At 40.2% G+C, this 24,008-nt stretch overlaps 1 protein-coding gene across 1 annotated transcript in view; it reads right to left on the bottom strand.

Moving 5' to 3' along the window:
• Nucleotides 1-23,739, bottom strand: part of SLC22A15 (solute carrier family 22 member 15) — a 31,698-nt gene extending 7,959 nt beyond the window's left edge. The window contains exons 1-8 of the mRNA XM_041463957.1: nucleotides 23,653-23,739; nucleotides 10,802-11,014; nucleotides 7,570-7,702; nucleotides 6,395-6,559; nucleotides 4,816-4,945; nucleotides 2,878-3,093; nucleotides 1,395-1,535; nucleotides 559-644 (exon numbers count right to left, since the gene is read on the bottom strand). Coding sequence (XP_041319891.1) covers nucleotides 559-644; nucleotides 1,395-1,535; nucleotides 2,878-3,093; nucleotides 4,816-4,945; nucleotides 6,395-6,559; nucleotides 7,570-7,702; nucleotides 10,802-11,014; nucleotides 23,653-23,739 — 1,171 coding nt within the window. The remainder of the gene's footprint in view (nucleotides 1-558; nucleotides 645-1,394; nucleotides 1,536-2,877; nucleotides 3,094-4,815; nucleotides 4,946-6,394; nucleotides 6,560-7,569; nucleotides 7,703-10,801; nucleotides 11,015-23,652) is intronic.
• Between the last annotated feature and the right edge of the window lie 269 nt (nucleotides 23,740-24,008).

The following is a 24,008-nucleotide window of genomic DNA, read 5'->3' as shown; positions in this document are numbered from 1 at the left end:
TTCACATTTCTTAAAGACTTTCTAATTCAGAAGTTTATCAGAATGCTCTCCTGAGCTGTCAGTTATGTGGCCACATTATTATTACCACAAGCACACTACTTTTGAATATTACTGAGCAGTGTGGCAAAGATGGAAGCTTGCTCCATCACTCAGTTCTTCAGATCTTCTGATACTGATCTTCCACTTGGAGAGATATATCCAAGTTGCATGGGTACTACTTACACTAACCTCTCATCTAGCTATCGGAGATACCACAAGAAATATCATTCATAAGGATTATGTCAAAAACACAGGAAAGGAGCAACTGCTGTGAAGAGAGGTAAAGGGCAGAATCCAAAGGCAAAAATTCAAATCCAAACCTTACTAAGAAGTTTTTTCTAAGGTCTTAGGGAAGTTAACTCTCATTCTTTTTTTCTAATGAGTTGGCTTCTCCACCTTCAAAAACTGAGACTCACATGTGGTATGAGCCTAATCTTCCAGCAGCCATCAAATTGTTGTGCTGTAGGATGCTGCTTTTACCAGTTCTTATCACATAGTTCAGAAACAAGAACTACTTACCTCTCTTCTTAGGCAGAAACATGACAATAAGACAAGCCAATCCTCCCAGGAACAGAAATGCACTCAACGTTCGTTTCCGACCAAACCTGATACGCAAAGATAACAAAGGTTTATATTCTGCATTAGGTTTGTGTGTCGCAGAGTAATGAATCCTCAGAATTCACACTGACTTTTTCTTTGAAGTTGGGAATTCTGAATACCATCTTCCACCAACACTTCCTCTCACACCGTTTTTAAACAAGCTTCTGCTGCACACTTAACAAAATGAGAGCCAACTTTATACAGCGACTGACAATTTCTAGGATTTGCGCTGCTTCCTGCTGTGTGTGACATTTGTAAACCTCCTCAGGAGACAGAGAGCAGAGACTGGGAGGAAATTCTACAAAAACTGAGAGACATTGTCCAGAGTGGTTCAGGAAAAGGCAGAATATCCGCTCTGCTCTCAGAGTAGCTAGCAGAGGTACTGCTATTGCACGAGACCACAGGCCAGCCCGAGCAGAGCGGAGTCGGGATAGCTCTGTCCCAGCGGCGAGGATGGATGGGATCACGGGGCAGCGGTGGGAAGGACGCTATCTAGTGTTAGCCGGCAGGCAGCGCAGGTTCCTCCGAGCTGCATCAACCCCACCCAAGCCACAGGGATGGCTCACCGTGAGGTGAGCGACTGAAAACAAGTTAAAGTGCTATTTGAAATAGACATGAATCAGTGGCACTTTCACGACGAAGCAGAAAGCCCCACACAACGGGTACAAGCTAGGAGGTGTGATACATAGAAAACCTATCTTTGAGAAAAGTTAGGTTTAGGAAATCCTGAATGGGTTAATAAATTCCATACTTACCATTTTTGGTTAATCAAGTAAATACAGATTGGGTACGCTGGGATTTCTATCAAGCCTGAGAGGGCTAAATTGGCATAAATATTTCCGCCTAAGTCACCCACATTAAGGGTAAGACCGTAGTAAACCAAGCTGCACACAAACCTGCAAAAGACAGGAGGAAAAAAAAGGGAAATCAGAGCTGACACTTTGCCTGCCAAATCGAAGCACTGGTCTGGCACAATACACTATAAACTATATCTAGTGTTTCTGCAGATAGGTCTAAAATGTTTCTCTGTAAGTGTAGGATGCCTACTAGGGAAATAAACCATTCAGTCCCAGCAAAGACCCAATTCCTGACTTACTACTGAGTAAAACTTAAGACTACACTTACAACAAAGTGCACAAACCAGTATAAAGTTAAAATACAATCACTACTGTATTATTTAACTTCAGAAATGTCTTTGTCCCTTTTGTTTTTATCAGATTACACGTTCATCTACACTTTTTCCAACTGTGTGTAAACCAAATTTCTCAAGCAGTTCAAACAACACTTCAACCTTCTTTTAATTTCTACACCCTGGTCCAGTTTTACTAATTCATTCTTCAACTCTGTTTAACTTTTCTTTTGTAACCCTACTGTCATGTAACCCCTGTAAAGAGAGTTGTCTTTACAGAGAGGAAAGAAACTGGTCATGAATTCATTCTGCAGCAAATCAGCAACTCTCATTTAAAGAACAGAATAATCAAGTATTTATTCTGCAGTAAGCACTTGGAAAAGCAACACGAAAATGGCTCAGTGCTGTATGCTGACAAAACCATTTGTTTTATTCTTAATTGATACATCATTCCCAAATATATGCATTATAAAAGCAGCTATACGAGCAGTCATGCCCAAGGACCTGCATACTATGTCAAACATAAGCTTATTTTAAAGAAGCAGCAAAAGACCTCAGGGCTAGCGAGATACCTGAAAAAACCAGGCACTTTTGGAGTTAAATTTCTGCTAGTAACTGGAGGGAGCATCACAGGCTCCTGTGCCTCACTGCAGCAACAGCAAGCACTTTCTCTTAAGAACTGTTGCCTATGATGTCTACTCATCAGACAAGGCAGGCCAATCCTTACACATATGGGCTCCTTACACATAAGGAATAATCCCTGTGAAGAGATACTGACAGCTCTGGGCCTAAGAAGAGGACACTGTGACTAATCTCAGCAGCCTTGTGGGTCAGAACAGAAGGGGTAGTTCTCAACTATTTTGAGACCCAAAACACAAGACAGAAATGCAGAGATGAAAGATCTCAGAAGTGGACTGTAAAAATGGCTTTGTGCTAGAAATGCACTAAGGAAATACTGTAATAGATACTTAAATACTATAAAGGATCCTTTTTAGCTACGGTGTCCCTAACAATCTGTAGGACAAGGCAATTCCCAGCACCACATTCTCTCAAAGACCTAAAGAGGTCGCAGTAGGACAGCTGGGCCTACAAAGTACTTCCAGCAGTACCAGGTGAACATCATGATCAAGGTGCGTCCCAGGAGAATCCTGTATCGGAACAGGTCCAGGAAGCTGCCAGCCTCTCTGGAGCTCCTCTCTGCTGGGAGTTTTAATGAAAAAGTGCATTTCTGCTTGCGGTTCCTCTTTGCAATGAGGTAGAGGGCATCTTCCGCCTCGTTCAGACGGCCCTGGGAATAGAGCCAGCGGGGGGACTCGGGAATGAATCTGAAACACACACACACAGACACCTTTAGGGGTTTTCTTCTCTATGAGGCTGAACTTGTCTAAAGGAATAAGGCTGAAATGCACTTCAGGATAATAAAGAGTTTTCAAACAACCCTTCAGGTATAAAATTCATGTACTGAAACAGCAACAAAACATGCTGAAAGGAAACATAAGCCGTACATAATTTAGATACCAAGAAATTACATGGCACGTATACATACATACACACATAGAAAGAACAACATTACAAGTTACAGTATGACTAGGATCCTGTCTTTGGAGAATTCAGAATTAAGGAGGCACACATTACGACAAGTAACACAGGATGCTTTTGTAAGACCCACTAGTTGCATTTCTCATTTTCCACAAGACTAATTCCACTTCCCAGTTTTCAGCTTTTTGCCAAATTCTCTCCCACAGACAAGAAGGCAGAAACTGTGCAAAGGTCATGCTCCTCACTTGCACTCTTCACTTGACAGGTCTGTAACTCCAGCAATGTCTACTACACACATCTTCTGTTATTTTCAGGCTTCCAGAACTAATTTAAACTTTAGCCTTTGGCCAGAAGCTTTTTAAGATTTTTGCCTCAGACCAAAAATTCTATTTTTCCTCTAAGTTTAAAAGAATGTGATTCTGTGTTTTCACCAAAAAAAAAAAAAAGCTTAGAAAGGAACATATTTTCTTCCCCAGGATAAAAATCTGATAGTAATTTCTACATTGAGTAATTTTTAAGCAATGTGGCAGGAGGCAGTGTGAAATCAGGAATTAAAAAAAAACCCTTTTCTTACAGGAAAGATAGGCTTCTGAGCACAGCTCTGAAGTCATAAGCACAACTCACTTCAAAAAGTTGTACCTATCAATCTGAAAGTTAATTTTTTTTTTCCCAAGGGTGCCTATCACCACAAGGTTTTGAAATATCCAAAGGGTCATCTCTGCCTTTCACCTCATGAACAGCCTCAAGGACCCTTCCCTGAGTTCTGATGCCTCCTTTGAAAGGGTTGTGTGGATTTTTTGAGGAGCAAAAGCTTTAGTCAAAGAGTTACTGAAGTGAAATAGACGTTGAAAAGTTTGAACAGCAGCTAAAGTAATTTTGCTCTTTTAGTTACTGAGATTTAGATGTCAGAAAGCATGTCAGAAAAGAAGACCACACTGCATCACAGAGCTTTCAGTGCTGCAATTCACAAAGCCCCTACTATCTCCAAAAAGATCACGTTTGAAAAATTAAAGGGAGATGCCCATTTTTATTTTTGCGTGTCACTTTTAAGACTGGACAGGCAAGCAATTTTGATGCTGTTCCCTTTGTGTAAACACAGGAGAAGCATCATGTTATCACATAAATATGAAACAATTTCTGTATCTTTTAACATGTATTTACAGTGCCTCATGGCACACCAGTTTAGGTCACCTACATGCACCAGCTAAAGACCAAGATGTGCTTCTCTTCCACCCTAGTCACTGTTCCCATCTACAGTAATACTGCACACAGTACAGTGTAGACTTACAGGCTGCAGATATTGCAGCACTACTATTTGAAGAACCACAAACCATGTTGGGGGGAGGGTGTGTACAAGTTGAGATAAATACCTTATTTACACCATTTCATGCCATCCTAGAAAGGCAGCTTGACTTAATAGTTTGGGTACTCTGTTTGATTGTTTTTTGTTTTGTTTTTGTTTTTTTTTTTTAAACCTTTCTTTATGAAATTCAGTCTGGACAACTTACAGAGAGAGGAGAAAGACGACTGTTCCTTCCAGATTAACCACAACAGCCAGAGTCCTCCAGGAACGAATGAAATACCCTAATAAAGCATACTGGGCAATTCCAACAGCAAAGAACAAGCCACCAATAGAACCTAACACACAATTAAAAACAAAACAAAACATTATCACTTCTGTAAGAAACACTAGTAAATCTCAACAAATGGGATCAGACAAGAACTAACTCTTCAATAGCAAAAATTCATTTAGCAAGTCAGGCAGAACCACAGCTCTTTGACCAAAGAACACCCTGTCCTTCATTCATGCAGAGCAGAAGTATTACATCTAATTGCAAAGATCAATAAAAGCCCCTTCTACATCCCCCACACCCAACAAAGCCCTGTGAACAATGAAGTCTTATTCCAAATATGTGTATGTATGCAGCATAAGTATGTACCTTTCTATATGCAAAAATAAATACTACAAAACACTGAAAAACTGGTACCTTTCGGAATATGTAGTATTCATTTATAGATTTCATTATTTATAAGACACCCTGTTTTAAAACAGGCTCAGCATAGCACTTCTTGGGTTTTGTAAGTCAGGCCCTGGAGCTCTAGTGATGCCTTAGGTTTTAGCTTTCATATTATTCAGATTCTGTACTGCTTTAGTGTGTAGTTCTGAACTTCATATTAAGGGGTGGCAAGCTCTCTTCACAGAATAGCTAAACAAAACAATTCCTTTTCTAGCTTGGGACCAAGGACAACCGATCCAAGAGCATAAACAATGGAGGACTGAAGAGAGAAAAGCAAGAAGGATGGGACTTATAACCTAAAGCTATAGTTGGACAATTAATGCCAATATGCAAATGAACCAGAACTTATAGAAGTGTGAGACCCCATGACCAGTTGTCCATTTTTGTGACCACTTTGCTTCATCTTGGGTGTAGCCCTGGCTGGGTTCTTGTACTGCCCAAGGTGGATCCATTGAGGCCTTTTAATAAATACCCACTTTATTCTTTAACTCCATCTAGCCTCTGTTCTAGGTCAGCTTTCACAAGGCATCAGTAGCAGTACAGGTTACACACATTTCTGAAGGACAGGTCCAACACTAGCAATGAAGACAGTTAAGGGTGTCTTATCTTCTAAATTCTAAGGATAATTACTACATGGTACAACTTTTTTTTAGTAACATATAAGCAACAGTTTTCTCATCCTCCTATGATATAAAAACCTTTTTGATTTCATTTTAAGAACTGCCAGGAAGGAAAGAATTTATATTTAGCATACAAACACTTGGCTCTGTTTAGCAGAGTCCAACATTCTGATTAGTAGAGCTCAGTTGTGACAAACCTTGGATGAGTATTTAGCTGGTAACATTAATGGGAGATGTTTCAGCTGGATCTTTGTCAACTCGAGTGATGCACAGATCTGAATGGCCCCAAGTCATCTACCCTGCTTGTCCAAGGTTCATATTAAACAAGCAGGGTTCAACGGCTGTGATCACAGATATGCTCAAGTGGAGCTAAATTTGCAACTGCTTTGTGTACCTCAAGTGGTGTGTGAGATTGAAATCTATGAATTCTGACAATAAAAGCAGTTTACCTGCTAATGCCCAGTAGGCTGTGCCCACACACTCATTCAGTAGAACAAAGGCTACCAGTGACATCCCACCATTCATCATCCCTACCAAGAATCGGGAAACGGCAAAGAATTCATACGAGGGTGAGAATCCGTTTGCAATGGCAAACAGGATGTCAAGTGCAAAACCTGAAAAATAAAGTATCATTTTAGAAGGTACCTAAAGAAATAGAAGCACTTACTGGTATCTTTACTTGATGCCCACCGGCATCTGTCTTAAGCCGTCATAGTAAACACCAACACCACAGTTTTGGAAAGAAATTTAAATACCTAGAGTCAATATCAAAAAGGAGGGGACACAGAAGGAGTGGATTTCTGATACACAGTTTGCAGTTTGAACCTTTAAATTCAGTTCATAGCAGTCAGGTTTTTTATACAGTCAGAACCATTGTCTGACTCCTGTTAAAGATGGCTTTATATTTATCCCTGATATAGAAGCCACAGGTTAAATATATGACCAAATATCTCTCCTCATTTTTAGAGAGCAGCGTATAGAAACCAGAGAAGAGAAACATCGCCAGGGGACAATACATGATGGGTATGCATGCAGAGCAGGCCCACCTTTTTGTGCTTTAAATGAGTGCTGCCCCTTCAAAGAGAAACAAAAAGCATAAAACATTTCTTTAAACTCTACATGCTCATGCATTGACACACAACTTTATACATACACAAAACATGCAGTTTCAAATGTTGTTTGATCCAGGGACGGTCAGAAAGCTTATGAGCTTCAAAACAGTACAAGGATCACAAATACATACAAATTAAATCATGCAGACGGGATAAAACGTGCAACAAATTCCTAACAGGTTATACAGGTACGAATGCTGTTACAAAACTACTAAAAATACTAACTGCAACTTGCAGAGATCCCACGAGCACAACATTGCATGAATGAAAGCATTTTATGGTGTGACTCACAAACCCAGAGCACCTTGCAGAAATCTAAATGGTGACTTAACAGTGAAATATTGATTTGTCGTCTGAACTTCTATGGCACAAGCACATTGGAATGCCAAAACAAACAAAACTACAGCACACAATTTACAGCTGCATATCAAGCTCTCAGCAGAAACTGGGCTGCTGCCACTGATCTTCAGGGACACGACACCTTCATGTCATTCATTTTGTCGAGGGGTTACCTGTGAGATAGACTTTCTTCCTCCCGAAGCGATCGGACAGCTGCCCAAAGGAGATGGCTCCAACAAACACACCACTGAAGTAGAAAGAACTGGCAGCACTGACTTTGTACGATGCATTGCCAATTAAAAACCACTGGATGGAGGGGGAAGGAAAAAACAACAAACCAGCAAAAAGGCAAATTAATCAGAATCCGAACAGTTCACCAACAGCTAATAGCTGGAGGGGATGTTACAAATTTTAAAGATCAAACTCTTCATAAATCTCCTAAGCATCATATTCAGTAAATCACCAGTCCCCACTGCTGTCTCCCAAACTTCTCGTAGGAGACTAGCAATCACAGTTCTCCCAAATCAAACGCAGTCTTTGGTTCTGAAATCAAGAACAGATTCCTCACAACACTCCAGTTTTTGCAGCTTTCTCCCACTTTCCCTTCTTCTGCCTTCTTTTACATCAAGTGGTTTACCTAAATTGATTCAGCTCTACCTATTGACGTGTGTCATTGCAGGGTGTAGAACACACATCGTGAAAAAATAGTTGTGGTTTATGTCTGAAGATACTCCTGTACACGCTCCTCCTTATGAACTCTCTTGTCCCTGAGCAATACTTTGGTAGCATTAGACAGGCTAGTCTGGTTTTCTGTGCACACTCATCTTTTTTACAGTGTACTTCATAATTTCCAGTTCTTCAAATCCAATACAAATACATCTTGAAATGTTTGATTCTTACAGACTTAATGTCTCAAGTTGAACCTGACAAAATTCTTTGCCCTACAGAAGTGCAGAATGAAAATATGCCAAGCTCTCAACGTTTACAAGTTATTTCCTTTTGTATTCTAAACATGCCACATCTTCTGTTCTCTTCTTTTACTATTCCTCTTGCACCTTGAGATAATGTTTCCTTTTAGTGACAACCAACTCTTCTTCCTGTGCTGGTAAGCTGGTGATTATGTCATTATCCCTGCAATAACTCTCTAATCTTCTCCTCATAATCTCCTCTTCCTCTACCAAAATCTCATTAAATATCCTCTCTAGCAAAGCTTATATTATTTCAAAGCTCAGTTATAAACTACCTCATCATGAGAACAGAGCCATGCAATTAAACCTCACAAAGATTAGGATGCTAACAAAACATCATTCATAAACTCCAAGAAAATAACTTGCTTACTTTTTATATCTGCTTCATTTTGAGTTGTTACTTTAACAGGAAGGTAGTTACTGATAATAGTAGGAAATGCATCCATAAAGTAACAAGACTGACTGAAAATTCAACTGAAACCAACCACATGACCATAAATCAGCTTTTGAAGCTTCTGCAGCCTTCAAAAACAACTGCCAGAAAAATGCATTTGTAAAACAATTCCATATGAGATTAATTTTATCCTGGAATGGTCAGTTTGTTTTATAACAGTTGCAAGAATCATGCCCTAACTTTTGGTATAAAAATTAAAAAAGCTGCCAACATGAAAATTGTTGACATGAGACACTTTCTGAATCATTCAGGGATTAAGGGATAATTTGATTGCAAAGCAAATTTTCCTTTTTTTAAAGAAGATATTTATCATCTCAATGTCTAAGCCCTTTAGAGAGCTCAAGCCTTTTCTCTTCTAAATAAAAACATGCTACGTATATGCTTATTCACAAATCAAGCTTTTTACATCAGAATATTTTTCAGTGTAAATTTGTAATGGTCATGTTATCAACGATGCCACAAGGTTAAGCATTGACACACCCTCGTTAAATGTAGGAAAAAACTTCTTTACAACCAATCATGAAATTAGATTAATAATGAATTTGTGGTGAAATATTTTCCAGATATGTATGTTCTCTCTCAAAATGTTTGTGCTTAGCACATAACTTCCAAATATACCAAATATTCAGCTAACAAATTCATAAAAACTGTACTTTAATAGAGAGAAAGAGAAGAGGTACAAATATTTTATTCAAATGGGCCTCTGCTGAAACATACGTTAAAGAATTAGAAAGCAGACTACAAAAGCTGCCTTGGGTTTGGGGTTTTTTGTGGTTTTTTGGTTGGGGAGTTTTTTTAGGATTTTTTATTGCTCAAGCGGGCTTTGTTCTTTACCTGCATTTCTTATTTCTACAACCAAAATGTATAAATATCTGTAAAGCATCTGTGTCATGCTCTACAAGCATGTCTGACTTGTGAAGTTTAAGAGAGTAAAAGATTCTTGGGCAAGTTAAAAAAATAAAAAAGAAAAACCCCAGAGAAAATTCAAAAGCTTTACTGAGTTTTAAATAATGCTTAAGAAATCCACCATCCATTAAAATTTTAATTTAAATGGTATCATAAGTACTCATATCCTCTTTACTGCAAGAATAAGAAGGAATGCCTTTTGTACACAAAGGCTTGGTACTATTCCAAAGCTGGCCATTTTTACTAATATGCTCCTAACCAATAAACTGTTTTACAGGAGTAATTTGGATAGCATTAGTACCTCAGGACAATAGCCACAAACTATGAAATGGTACTACACTTGACTCCACATTTCACCTCTACATTCAGGCCTTGCAACCAATGCACTCAGGGCTCTTGTAAAGAGAAATTTGACATTAACAGATACTGACAGACCCAGGAAGGGCAGGTGTTGCACTCATCAATGCAGAGTCTGGAATCATTCCTGTAGGGATTGTGGCTATACCATGAAAGAAATCACTTAAAAAACACAGAGGTGCCAACAAAGCCAAAGCTTATTTTGGAATAGAATGTGAGGGAGCTGCTTTGTCCACCTGACTCCCCACTGCCCATGTTCTTGCATGTGGAACCACAAAAACTGCAGGAGCCACTTCCTCTCCAGTTCCTCCAGTGCTTGCTAACTGCATGATGGATGCACTACATGCACTGGAGCTCAGCAAGGGGATGGCCAGAAAGAGCTCAGAGTCCACAAAGGATTTTGGGGAAATTAGTAAAATGAATGCCATGATTCCAGCTCAAATGTGGAACCAGGCTGCAGGATGCAATATGTAACCTCCACACAGAAAAGGTGGGAAGTTTTGGAGCAGAACATAGCTGCACAGCAATATAAAGCCAGCTTTTGTTGCCAGTAAAGACATGAACACATTACCTGGGCTCTAACTGGAGATAGCACATTTCATTTGCTAATCAAAACATGCATAAGTATGGAAGAAAAAAGCAGTACAAGGAGACCCCCAAAACCATCTCAGTAAGATTTACTACTCACACACGAGGCTGCAAAACACATCTCAGACTTACCTCAGAGACTATGGATGTGAAGCTGCTGCCGAAGTGTACGCGCTTACGCACCTCGCTGCTGTTGGCAGTCAGAAGCCATTCCCCAAAAGCTCCCTGCTCGCTCACTGAATGGTTGCCATGGCTCTGATTAGCTGAGAGCCCCTGGAGATCCCAGTGGTAGGGAGGAGTTGCACCCACCAATGCGATGAGGATGGCTTCAGTGGCCACATAGAGCTGGCATGAAAGACAAAAAACATCAGAGATGCTCAGCTTGAATCCAAGCAATGTCTCCTCCACAGCCAGATCGAATCAGTATTAAAAATATTCCTATTTTTGAATTTGCCTTCTACCACTATGAGATGTCATGTATAGCCCTTGTCTACCAAACAGCACACACTGAAGAACCACAGCTCTAACAAAGTGGTTCTCGCACTTTTTATGTGTGGGATATTTGAGAGAAAATAAGTTTCCCTCCTGACACCTTTCCCTCAGTCAGACAGCCCCAAACTTCCACCCACAGCAGGTACAGACCATGGATGGAGGAAAAGCTATTAGATGTGCTGAGGAGGAGAAAACTCCTATTCTTTTATATATATTACTCTTAAATTTATATATTTTTTATTCTTTATTCTTACTCTTTATTCAAGGGTAATATATTCTTTAAATATATTACTCTTGTATCCTCTCCTTCCACCTGTGTTGCTCACTCCTCTTATTTGGTATTTGGACTAGACCTCCTCCTCATGGTTTCATATTTAATCCTTCCCAGTCCCGACAAGATTAATTCTTTGCTGGCTTTCTACCTTCTGTGGACCTGTTTTACCTTTAGAAGAGACAGAAACAACACACATGCATTTTTAATATACCTACATATTTACAGACACACACAAAGTCTAAATAGTGATCAACAGTCACTTTTGTTTAGGAAAGAATAAATAAAACTGCTGGAAACCCAGACATTTCAAGCCTGGTCTAGAGCTGGGCTGCTGCTGCTGCTTGCTGAGAACATTCATAGGTCACATTACAACTACAGCTTAAACCCCCATGGTTTGAGACCTGTTTGAACATAGAAGAGGCACAAATTCTGCAACAGAAGATGGATCATAAAGTCATCGGAGAGACAAAAGGCATTGCCAGTAACAGTCCCACATGCTCTCCAAATAAAACTGCTTCATCTCAAGCCTTCATTGAGGAACTGTACTCGGCACAGTGGTTCCTGACAAAACAAACAAACCCCTTCCTCCATAAAAACCCCCTCATTCATGCCTCTCCATTCTTAAAACCCTACTTAGGTACCTCCTGAACAGTCCTTGCTCTGCTCCCAGCATCTCCTCCCCATGTTCTTGGGAAGAACGTACCCACAGGAAGTGTGCTCTCTCAGAAGGCTGCTTCACAAATAACTCACAGAACTGGGAGAACCATAGGTACAAAAAAAGCAGCCTGGGGACCTCTGAATTGTGATGCAAGCACCATCAGATAATACTGCTCTGCTCTGTACAACGGCTGAGCAGCTGGAGTCACACCCAGATCTAAGTGAAAATTATTACTCAACTAAAACAAAGCCCCAAGTTATTCCCTGAAAGCAATTTTTCCCATCAGCTCCTCTTTGTATTCCACATGACAAACTGCTACTTTAGTGGCAGGAGGTAGATAAATATTTTTAAAAATAATTGTCTTTTAATTTTCCATTAAAATTATTACATATCAGAAGAAATTTGGAAAAAAACCCAGTTAGCTGTTAATATTTAAGTTTAAGAACAACTTCTACATCAACAACAATGAAAAGCAAAATAACTCATCTGGGAAAGAAGGCAATGACTAAGATCACATGGGAAAAGAGGTTTTAAAAAGCTGAGTGACCACGTTGCTAGGGATGTGTGGATACAGTACTCTCAAGAACAGCTTGAAATTACTGAGAAATGAGAATTACAGGTCATGATGTGTGGTGCATCCCCGTACACAGACTCACTCAGACAATTATGTGCCAGGACTAAGTGATAACATCCTTGCTTTTGTCTCGTGAAATAATAAGCATATTTTTGAAGTAGATCAAGAAATGAAATCCTCAAGGCATTTGGTTTCAAGAAGGAAAATATAACACTTTTCATTTTTGCACAAGGTGAAACCAGCTACAGAAAACTGAATAGAAAAATTAGTGATTGCAGGCACATGCAGAAACACTACAGGGTTTTTTCAATAAAAAACCCGCAACAATCAGCCTTTGACATCCTAGTAGGTGCTGCAACTAAGGATATCACAAAGATAGAAACACTTTCAATTGATTTGTGCAATCAGCAAACCTACGAAGATGGAGATGTGTTTTGATATTATCAAATAGTATTGTTCTATACTCAAGTTCACTGAGTCACTGCTGACACAAAACTCTCCTTCCTAGTGGGCACCTGCCTTGTATTCTGTGTAAGAGGTACAGTAAACCCTATTAATTTCATTGTAGAAACAAAACAAAGCCCACACAACACCCCCCAAAATTCACTGACAATTCTGAAGGTCAGAAACATTTTCTAGAAGCCATTTTAAAAACATGTTGAAGGAAACTCTAGACTTTATTTTGTAATTAAGTTTTCATTTAAGTAAGAGTTGTGTTAATGAATCTGAAGATTTCTCCCTTAAGAATTCTAAATGCTTGCACTTAACAGTAACATACTTGTGCAGACTGATGAACAACACAAAACAGTAACAAATCAAATAGAAATGTTATATAACAACTGTATAAAATATAAAATTACTGCATTATATGTACTGTGGCAAACAAAACCCTTCATTTTTCATTTGTTCTATAACCCAAATCAAGTCAAATATATGTCATTTGGTGTACAGTTCCTGCTTATAAAACGTTTTAATTGGCTCTATATGGATATTAACAGATCCCTATGAAATTCCCTGCACTGATCTGTATTAATCAAGATGAATACCAAGTACAGGGGGACAAGGCACCAGCTCCCAGTCACTGGTCATGAGATGCTCAGAGTTTTGTTAGTTGAGGTTTCTCCTATTTGTTAATATTCTCTTTAAGTTAAAATTTTATAGTCTGCTGAAATGAGAAAACCGTGGTATAAGGAAATTTATTAAAAGGCAATACCCTAATAACCTCTAAACTTTCACATTCCCTGCTAAGTAGAAGGGATTTGAGTCAGCCAGTTAAAGGTATTTCACTAAAAGATTTTGAAATTAACTTGAAGTTACTATTAATAGAAGTGTCTGCCATGTCTTGACCAGTTTTTGAGATGTTTGTTTTCATAGTAAATTACATCCAAGAAAGATGGAGAATCTCTTGTAAGACTAGCAAGGAAGGGGGAGATGAATTTAAAGTTTAATTTGTGAACAGTGAAAATGAACACAGAAATAATTTAAGAAACTCTTTTAGACCACATAATTTACCCATTATGAAGCACAAATGCAAAAAGAAAAGCAAGACTTCAATTCTAGGAAGAGGAGCTTTCAACGTTTTTTAGTCAGCTCATCAGCAATTCTCAACTAGCCTGATCATTCTAGACAAGTATCAGCTGAAGCATTCATTGCTGAACAAAATAATGAGTAAGACAGTAATTTCTGACCTTTCGAATACAGAAACATTAAAACTGTGCCCTGAGGAAAGACAGAAATTAAGGAAGAACAATGACTGACCTTGCTGTGGCAGAAGCTTTTGATAAAGAGATGGTTACAGTTCAAGATTAGAGTAATTTCTTCTGAACCCATGACAAGCAGCTGAAGAGCTGGAGGGCAACCTAATTTTTGAAAATCTGATGATCTCATCTGCTCCAAGTAATTTCCAAAGCGTGATGTGGCTTTAAATCCACGTTTTTTTTCTCCTCAACAACTCCTATGTAGAAAAGCCCTACAACATCTTCTTGCTGCAAAATTATTCTTTGCTGCTGACAACACATTCCTCTATGAAAGTATCCTTCCCTTTGTGGTGGCACAGTAAGAGGGAGAACACCGTAAGACAGAAGGTAGTTAATGTGAAGAATCACCATGTGCAGAAGAACGTGACATCTCAGTTCCTCACTAAGGCCAGACCCAGTCTGACAGGAAATACTTCCCATGCAGAATGTAACCATTGTTGGTTATTACCTGTGACTTACAAACGACAGAGCGGACATATATTTTGAAAGAACTTAGGGTTTCTGCAGAGAAAACCTACACAGTGTAGAGTTCTTAAGCCTGAAACTCCTGGCCTCCAGAATCCAGAGCAAGAAGTCCAAAGTCTGTCCAAAACATTACATAACTTCATCCTAGAAATTCTTTAACATCCGCAATGGAGAAAAACGCTGCACAGCAGACCACAACTCTTAGAGCCTCACCTCCTACAGGTTTGTGGAAAATGCCCCTGTAGCTTCCCCCTCCTGTTCCAAATACCCAAGCACAGCCCTCTCAGCTCTGTTTCATTCTCAGTGTTATTTGGGTGGGCAGTGGCAGCAGCAGGGGTTTGTTGCTCCTGCTCAGCCTGGATGCCCATGAGCCAGGTGACTGCTGCCATACGCAGACAACAGGGTTGCTTTACTTTTCAAGGGCAATCATTGGTGTCTGAGGAGCAAATACCTTCATTGTACAAGCCTTCTGCAACATTTCCTGTGTACACACCTCTGTCTGACAGGGCCACGGGAACACAGCACCCCACTCACATCACAGGTTGACATGTCTCTGAGCATGAATAATGAAGTTCAAAGTGCTATTTTTCTGCCTTTAGAAACACAAGGCAAAAAGAAAGCTCATGGACTGGTAAGTTAAAGAACCAAGGCAATATACATGAACCAAAATTACAAAAAGCACTATCAATACTACCTCTGCTTCAACAGGAATATTCAAGGCAGGCAAGCTACATTAATGTGCAATCAAGTGCCACAACTCCTCAGTCAATTACCAGGTAAACGGTTTCACCAGTATCACATCAAAAGTGTCACTCCACTCTTCTTATGAGGAAAAGGACTTAGAAAAGAATAAAGCAAAGAAGTGCTGTAAGTTCCTATTCCAGTTTATGAATATAATGCAAAGCAGCCCAGGAGTGGACCATCCCAATGGTATTATTTACAGGGTAACATGAAAAAAAGTCAGCAACTGCTGGCAAAAAAAAGCAGGAACTGTGGGCTAACAAGTATCAGGCAGGGTTTAGTCCTGCTTCCACATGAATGATTACTCTTTTGGCTGAGTTTCATGTTTGCCCCTCTTTCTCTCTGTACTTTCCAGCCTGTGCTGGCTATAAACTTATCTGAGTCACAGGCAGTATTTTAAGAGATCAAAGTCCTCACCTTTTCATGACATTTTGGGACACTGCCAAGGAATATTGGGTGAGCATCCTGGTCTCAGAGAGGCAGTTCAGCTAAGACTATAAGAGAAGCATAATATTGGCTAAAGCATTTAACTTGGTAATTTAGTGACTACTTCCAAAGTTTTTGTTTAAGTGTCCAGACTAAAAGACAATGCTGACATTTGTATAAGCTACTTTCATTTATTTATTCATTTTAAGGACCTGTCTGAGGATAAGCAATTAGATCTACTTGTGTTTTGTTTATGGGTTTAAACTGAAAAATGTCTTCTGTTTACTACTATTTCAGAGCAATATGATGCTCCAGAACTGAAAAAATATGTTTTTCCAGTTTTATTGTGAAATTTGTTAAACTACTGATTTTCAGCTTACAGCCTACAGGCCTCAGAATTCCCTGAATTACTTCTTAAGTGTTCAGAAAAAAAATTAAGAATTAAAAAACTGTTTCAGCACTCTTACATTTACTGTAAAGGGCATAACCTCTTCAGGAAGAAGTCTGTCAAGGGTCTACAAATTCAAAGACATTACAGGACTTAATGAAAGGTATTTATTTACTTATTTTTAAGACACCAGTAACTAAACATCACACCACAAAGTCTCATAAGCTATACACACAACTCGTTCCATCTTTCCTTATATGAGGATCTCAAAATCTTCATCGAGCCCTCCAAGGCAAATATTAACACCCTTTCACCCTGAGCCCACCACGACTGGGAAAATGACCAGGGGAACACAACATTAAACCAGGTTAAACTGCAAACTTCGTCAGAGATCACACTGTAAACAGACAAGACCTAGAAAACAGATGTTATTGCTCCAGAGGGACTCCAGTCCCACTGGGCTAACACTTGGAAAAAGCAAACAGGTTTTGCTTAATGTAAACAATACACAAGAAGCAATGTCTTAAAGAAGTAGTTCTATTAACTACTTCAGTTAAAACAATAAAGACATTTGAGAACACAAAACTTTATCAGAAATAAAGAGCAACTATCTCATGCAAGTGGGAAACAACTATTCTGAATTAAATTACTACTAACACCTACTAACTCACCCAAGAGGAAAGGAATTTAGAGCCTCTAAAATGGAGATGTGTCAGTGAGGAGTGCCTTGATATTGCTAGTGGAAAAACACAGGTAATTTATTGCCTACAAAACATGGGAAGTTAGAGACTGTGTGTACGCAGGGGCAGAAAAGAAGGAAGGGGAGATAATGTGTCATAATACAAATACTTTTAACTCATAGTGTTTGCTACCCAGTAGAATTATGCCTGTTAACTCCCAGGCTGCCCTTCCAAGGGTGCTTAGACGACAGATTGGCTGGATGGATTGTAGTTTGCCAGACTAAAAGACAAATAGCAGAAGATGGGATTGCTTCAGCTCCCACTGAGTCCAAACACAATCCCAGTGCACCAAACATTCTATGTAATAACAACTTCGTTATTAATAATCTGAAAACATCTCCTCAAATATTTTACCCATAGCCCATACCAAGATGACAATCACTATTGACACTGTGCCTGCAGGCACCTTCCATTCCCTGTTGTTAAAAAGACTTTGCAAAAATCAAGGCAATTCAGCCACAGCTCCAGTGCAAGTTCCTTCTGACAACTTCACTCTATACACCATGTAGCCACCTTTCTTCTTTTTTTAAAAAAAGAAAGTTGGATTTTGGTTTGCTTTTAGGATTGCCTTTTTTTTTAGCAGGCAGAATACTCTACTATATTGTCTCTGTTGGAAAGCCTTCAGAACGTCTGCTCTGTGCCTCTCCCAAAACTCATGGTTCTTGCTATGCCCACCAGCAGTAGTTCTGTTAAGGTCTTTACAGCAGCACATTGAACAGGCATCTTTTCTTGGACTGAACTGCACAGAAGCTGAAGTCAGCCTTGTAAATTAAATTGCAGAAGCTGAGTAGAGGTGTTTATACTGGCACTAAAAACTGGCATTAAAAGGTGTTTATTAACTGGCATTTAAAAACACCTAAATACGAGCTCAATTGCATGTGCTTTGCAGTTCAGATACAGCTAAACAAGGGAAGGTCTTGAAGTTATACCTCACATTTCTTCTCTACCTCAAGCTTGCTCTGACCATACTCTTGCAGATAAATGTATGTGAACGATGCACTGGTTTGATTAAGACACAACATAATCTTAAGGGAAGATGAAGGCATAGGCAGCTGATTACATATTCCTAAGTTCCCTCCACTACGGATTATTTTTTAAAAAAACAAACAGAAGCAAGTTAGCTTTTTAAAATTAATCAGTAAGAAGGCAACTGTTAGCATTCAGACTTCTGCACTCTATCTGAGAGTTAAGGATCCCACTGCTAATGAGGCATGTCACAGACCAGCATTGTTACTTCAGGTTTTCTGCAGAAAATACTACAATGTCTGCATCAGCTGCATTAATATTTTTAAGGTTATAAATGTAATAACATTAAAGGTAGGTGATTGTCTCTCTTAAGGAAGTTAGTTATGGATCTGAAAGAAGGACAAAGAGACCAAGGATTGTTGGTTAGCACCACAGAAATCAAATGTCAGGTGTGAACCAAGAACTACCTTTTTCTCTTGAAAGATTTCCCCCACCCAATAGAAGTAAATGGTAGGATTTGTCTTCACTTAGCAGTTCCATCAGCTTTCAGATGGAAATATTCTTAGCTAAATGAGTAGCAGCACATCTTTATGCATCCATAGCTTACATACTCACACCCACCTCATTTACTTGTCCTCCCAAATAGGAGGAGTTTCTGCTATACCAGAACAAGGATTTGTATTCAATGATGCAAGTACTCTAAAAGCCTTCATATTTACATGGAAAGCAACACTATCCTTCAGCATGTTCTGAGTAGGATACAATACACAAAAAGATGTGGGAATACAAAGCTTTTCTCAATAAAAAACATTTGTGCCCTAGATCTTATGTTTGTATTCATGCCACATTTGAAACCTTTCCTCCACGGAAGTGACTGCACACGTCTGACATGCACTCGGCAACTGCTTCATTGAGAATCAGAGAGACTTAAAACTCATACTTCTCCCACATACAGAAAACAAAACAAACATTGAGGAAATCAAGATCAAAAAAGATTACACAGAAATTCTGAAAATCCTTTTTATATCTGCCACCTTGCTCACTTACCTTACAGACACTTGTACTGAACTGTGTCTAAGTTACAGTGCAAGTAACCTTGGGTAAACACTGTACCTGTCACGATGCCCCTGGAACAACTGCAGCACACTATACCAGAGTTGTAATGCAATTTGTAAAATATCCCTCTCCTTTCTTAATTTTAAATTGTTCATTACATTTCCAATTTGTTTTGCTCTTCCTATTTAGATAAAGTCAAAATAGCATACATCATCAAGGACTGGGAATAAGTTGTTCAACGAACAATCAATTCTGGCTGGTTCAAAGAAAAGTTTAAAAGATTCAAGCAAATGTAAGTATTGAAAGAAGATTCCCTGACCAAGTAGTTTATTACTGTCATTGCCACTACAGAGTGATGGCTCATGCCATTAAAAGAGGTAGAGTACATACAGGGCATAGATAAGAAATGTCAAGGAACAGTTAAGCAAGGCTACATAGGGGATCACATCTGCATACTGTCTGAAGACAGACACCATTTCTTCTGAATTATTTCCAGAGATTTGGAATGTACTTAAGCCACATGCCCCAGAACGTGCTTTCCCTCAAAACATTTGTGCAGATGGGATGATTAAAGACCATCTTTCTGCACTGAGATATTGTAATGACATAAGTCATACATGATATTGTTGTCAACAGTAAAGTGACGTTAGCAACACCACTCATTACCAGTGCACTGCACCACAAACAGTTTAAGGCAAAGGTATAATTCAAGCAACTTGATGTAACTATCTCAACTGTTTTTACATCCTCCCTTCAGTTAGTAAGGAGTTCCCGAGATGGATAGGAACAACCACCCTTGGTAATGATCCATATTACTGTGCTAAGCACATTACTCAACTTGAGGCAAAGCCCTTTTCAGCTGTGCAAATAAGAACTCCCTTCTGAATTTTAACATGTTTTTTAAAGCCTTTTAGTAGAGATACAGTAAGAGCACATTTCCATTCTGTTTGGGCTTGGGCAATCCTGTAGCTCCACTGGCACAGGCCAGACTCATTCAACCAGATATGTTGAACCACAAGAGACAAAGAAACTTTTTAAGTATGTTTGTGTGCTCTGAAGCATCTGATCATGGTGATGTTTGTGTGCTCTGAAGCATCTGATCATGGTGTGGGATTTTGTCTCACATTGCTACACACACTAAACAAACACCAAAAGACTATTCTTTAATAATACTTCAGTATAATTTCTTCTAAATGTTGTGACAACCTTTCCAGTAATCAACAGGTATCAAGTACTTATTTAAAGCTCAAAATAAAGTCGTAAGTATTTTAAGAGTTATCAGCTCCCTTTGTTTCTTCCTCACTTTCTTAAAGATATACTAGAAATGCAAGACTAATCCAGCCTTAATTCACATCATTAGTCAATCTCCACATTCTTCAGCTAAGTCTGGTCCTTCTGTAATTCCATGTCATTTGGAAAAACATTTTTCTATTGTCAGTCAACTGTTGTCGGTCCATTATAAAGTTAGCAACTATTGCTACAGAATACGCCTAAAAATCTTCCAAATTCCTATTAACTTGGTAGTGATTAAGCCAGGCATACCCTGATATAGTAAAAGCTCAGCAGGTTAATGAGTAACAGCAGCAGGTGGCAGAGGAATAATAGAAATCAGGGAAGATGAAAGAAGGAGCACACAAGACTCACTGATAACATAGAAAAACATTTTTCTAATTAGAAGCAACCTGGAGGTTTTTGCCAGAATGTCAGAAAGCTCATTCCACATATCAAGTACCAGTTCACTCAAGCTCACCTGAAAATTGACTCATATGGAAAGTGTCATCCCTACAGACAGAAGTGTTTGGTAGAGCTTGACTCAAAGAAGTTCTGTGAACTCAACTATGTCTGTAATTAGAATTCAGAGACCAGATACACTGATACATCACTAAGGCTACCTGGTGGAAGTAGCTTACTACAGAAATTTATATTTTAAAAGAACCACTAAAATAAAGGAATATACTTAGAAAGTATGAAACTCAAATATATTAATAACATGCAGAGATGAAAAAGCATAAAAGCCTACAAGGAAAGCAAGTGCACCTGCTTGGAATCTTGCTGGGAAGGGAAAGCACAGAGTCTAAGCTCTGGATACTGGCTACAAAGACGACGGGACTTGACACAGCAGACAACATTTTCACACGTTGGGTATATTTACCTTTAAGAATGTAGAAATATTTTTTATACCAACAGGCCAACATAAAAATATAGGCCAGCTGAGGGAGCACATGGAAAGGGACAGGGAAACTAGCAACAAAATGGAATAATCATGGCACAGCCAGTGATATAGACTATCAGGAATTCTCACTCTGCTGCCATATGCTGCACCTAATCCACTACAGGAGTCCTCGATTACCTACATCTATATTCTACATCACACACAAAAGATACATTACTTACCTTTGGGTCCATCTTCCAAAGGCTGATGATAGACCAGACAAAAGATTAACACCAGTCGTGGAACCTGCCTTCAGTCTTGCTCTCACACTTCCCAGTGACACATTATGTAACTTGGCATCAATAAAGGAACACAAAGAGCAATCAACCACCCAAGCAGGAACCAGATGAGTAAGTCCAAATCTACTCATGAACTGAAAGGCAACAAGCTTCACATCTGAACTCCTTACAGACTCCTGTGCCTACACGATCTGAAGTAAAGAAAGCCTGCAAGTCAGGGGATGATAATCATTGGTACAGTTCAAGAATTAAAGATAACACGAGGAGAAAAAAAGCAGACCTGCAAACCTGCTATCGTTCTTTATTTATTCTGAGTTAGTTCCGGGATTTACAAAGATTCTTCTGTTTACTTCTCCCATGAGAAATGCAAGTTAATCCATTAAAAAGAAAACAAACACAAACATTACGGAACAGATGACCCATACTAAAAATTCTGGAAACACAGAGCACTTGTCATGGTTTGCAGTTCATTCCAGAACATGACCAGCACTGGAAGAAGCAGTAACTATTGCTTCCTTAATTCCTAATCTTCTGTGAACATATACATTTTCTAGCCAGGTGGCCAGCAGAATAAGCAATGTCTAATTTTAAGGAATTAATCAGCTAAATCACTATAAATGAAAGAAAGAAAAAAAAACAGTAGAAGGAAATAGAAGCCTACAAAGCTTTTGCTGTTTATCATCATAACTTTGCAACCAAGTGTAGAGCTCCCATCCAACAGGACTGGGCATCTTAATCTTCTTCGGTCATCTCATAAAACTTCTTAGTATTTTGGTCAGTTTAGGAGAAGTAGGGGGTGCCACGAAAAGACACCTTCAGTCTCACAGCTCATGACCGAAGTTCTTGATTAGTACAAAATACGCGTCAGCAGAGGAGGGAGGACATTTACGTTCCCTTCTTCCTTCTTGCAACTATTAAATTTCCACAGTGGAAGTAACCCGGCACTTGTCAGCCTAGCTGAATTCATGGCAATGAAGTTTTTGATGCTAACCTGGGCTAAACCAGACTTCTGTCAGATTCAAACCATACTTCAGTCCTATGCCTGACTGTGACAGTACACTTATGATTCTTGTCTTCCTTCCCTGTCCTCACAGGAACATGCACAAAGATGAAGCGAAATTGAAAGGCGACAAACATGGCTGCAGAGCACACATCACTTGTACATGGAGTCTCTGAAACTCTCTCCAGAGAGCCTGTCTCTTCTAGAGCACTAGAAAAGTGTTCTCTTCTAGCGCTCTACTGTTATTTTGGACTCCACTTTTATCACGAAACTTAAGAGAGTTCCAGCTTTGTATCTCACAAACCTGACTACCCAAAATGCAGGGCCTCATCCAATACCTAATGGAGAGACACTGCCCCTGTACTCTAAGAGTTAAGTCGGGGCAAATCAAAGCACCATAAGCAATCATCACCTGCCAGCTGTTTACAGGAGAGCTTCTGCACACAGAGGTATCAGTGGCCACCTGTCACTTTATCAGTGACAATCAAGCCACACGCAACCTAGAAATTGCCATCTAGCCCATTAACTCCAGGTTGTGCAGGATTTCCCAGGAGAGCCTCTTACAGAAGTTCACGTCTTTCAGTCCAGGTCACGGAAACCTCCGTTTAACCTCAGCCAGCCCTTCACCTGACCAGCTCCTAATGTGCTCCACGAGCGGCACAAGGTGTGACCGCCCAGGAACTGCGGCACAGAGAGCATCAGCTGCCTGCCCCAAATTCACTCTGCAGAACTGAGCGCTGCCTTTGGGCAGAGGTCACCTGTGTCCCAGGAGCGCAGCACGCTGCTGCAGGACAGACCCAGAGGGGAAGACGTGTTAGTGCCACCAGCAGCCCTCAGCAGAAGCCCTCCCACACCAGCCTTCGCACCGGGCAGCACTCCCCGCAGGGACATCCACCCAACACTTTGGGAACAGCTGTCCACCGCAGCCAGAGCATCCCCCTCCCGGCACTGCTTCCCCCTCGGGACAAGAGCGGGCGGGAAGGGCGGCCTCTCACCTGGAGGAGCACGGCCAGCAGGACGCACAGGTACACCTGATAGGGGCCCATCTGCCCCACCAGCGGGAACGCCTCCTCCACCTCCATCCCGCTCCCCGCCCGCCGCGCAGCTCCTACGAGCGGCCGCCGAGCAGCGCATTCCCGGGGCGGGGCGGGGCGCGGAGCGGCGGCCGGGCCCTCGCGGAGCTGGAGCAGAAGAACGGGGAGGAGGAGGGAAAGGAGGGAAGGGCGGGAGGCGCGATGCGGTGCTCATGCGCAGGCTCCGGGGAGAGCAGCCGGGATGCGGCCGCCTCCCTCCTTCCCGGGCGCCCGGCGGGGAAGCGGAAACGCGCGCGGGCTCAGCGCAGGCGCGCGGG

This window comes from Pyrgilauda ruficollis, unplaced genomic scaffold, assembly GCF_017590135.1.
Source record: "Pyrgilauda ruficollis isolate IOZ18807 unplaced genomic scaffold, ASM1759013v1 scaffold17, whole genome shotgun sequence".
Lineage (NCBI taxonomy): Eukaryota > Metazoa > Chordata > Aves > Passeriformes > Passeridae > Pyrgilauda > Pyrgilauda ruficollis.
This window is presented reverse-complemented; position numbering and strand designations above follow the sequence as displayed.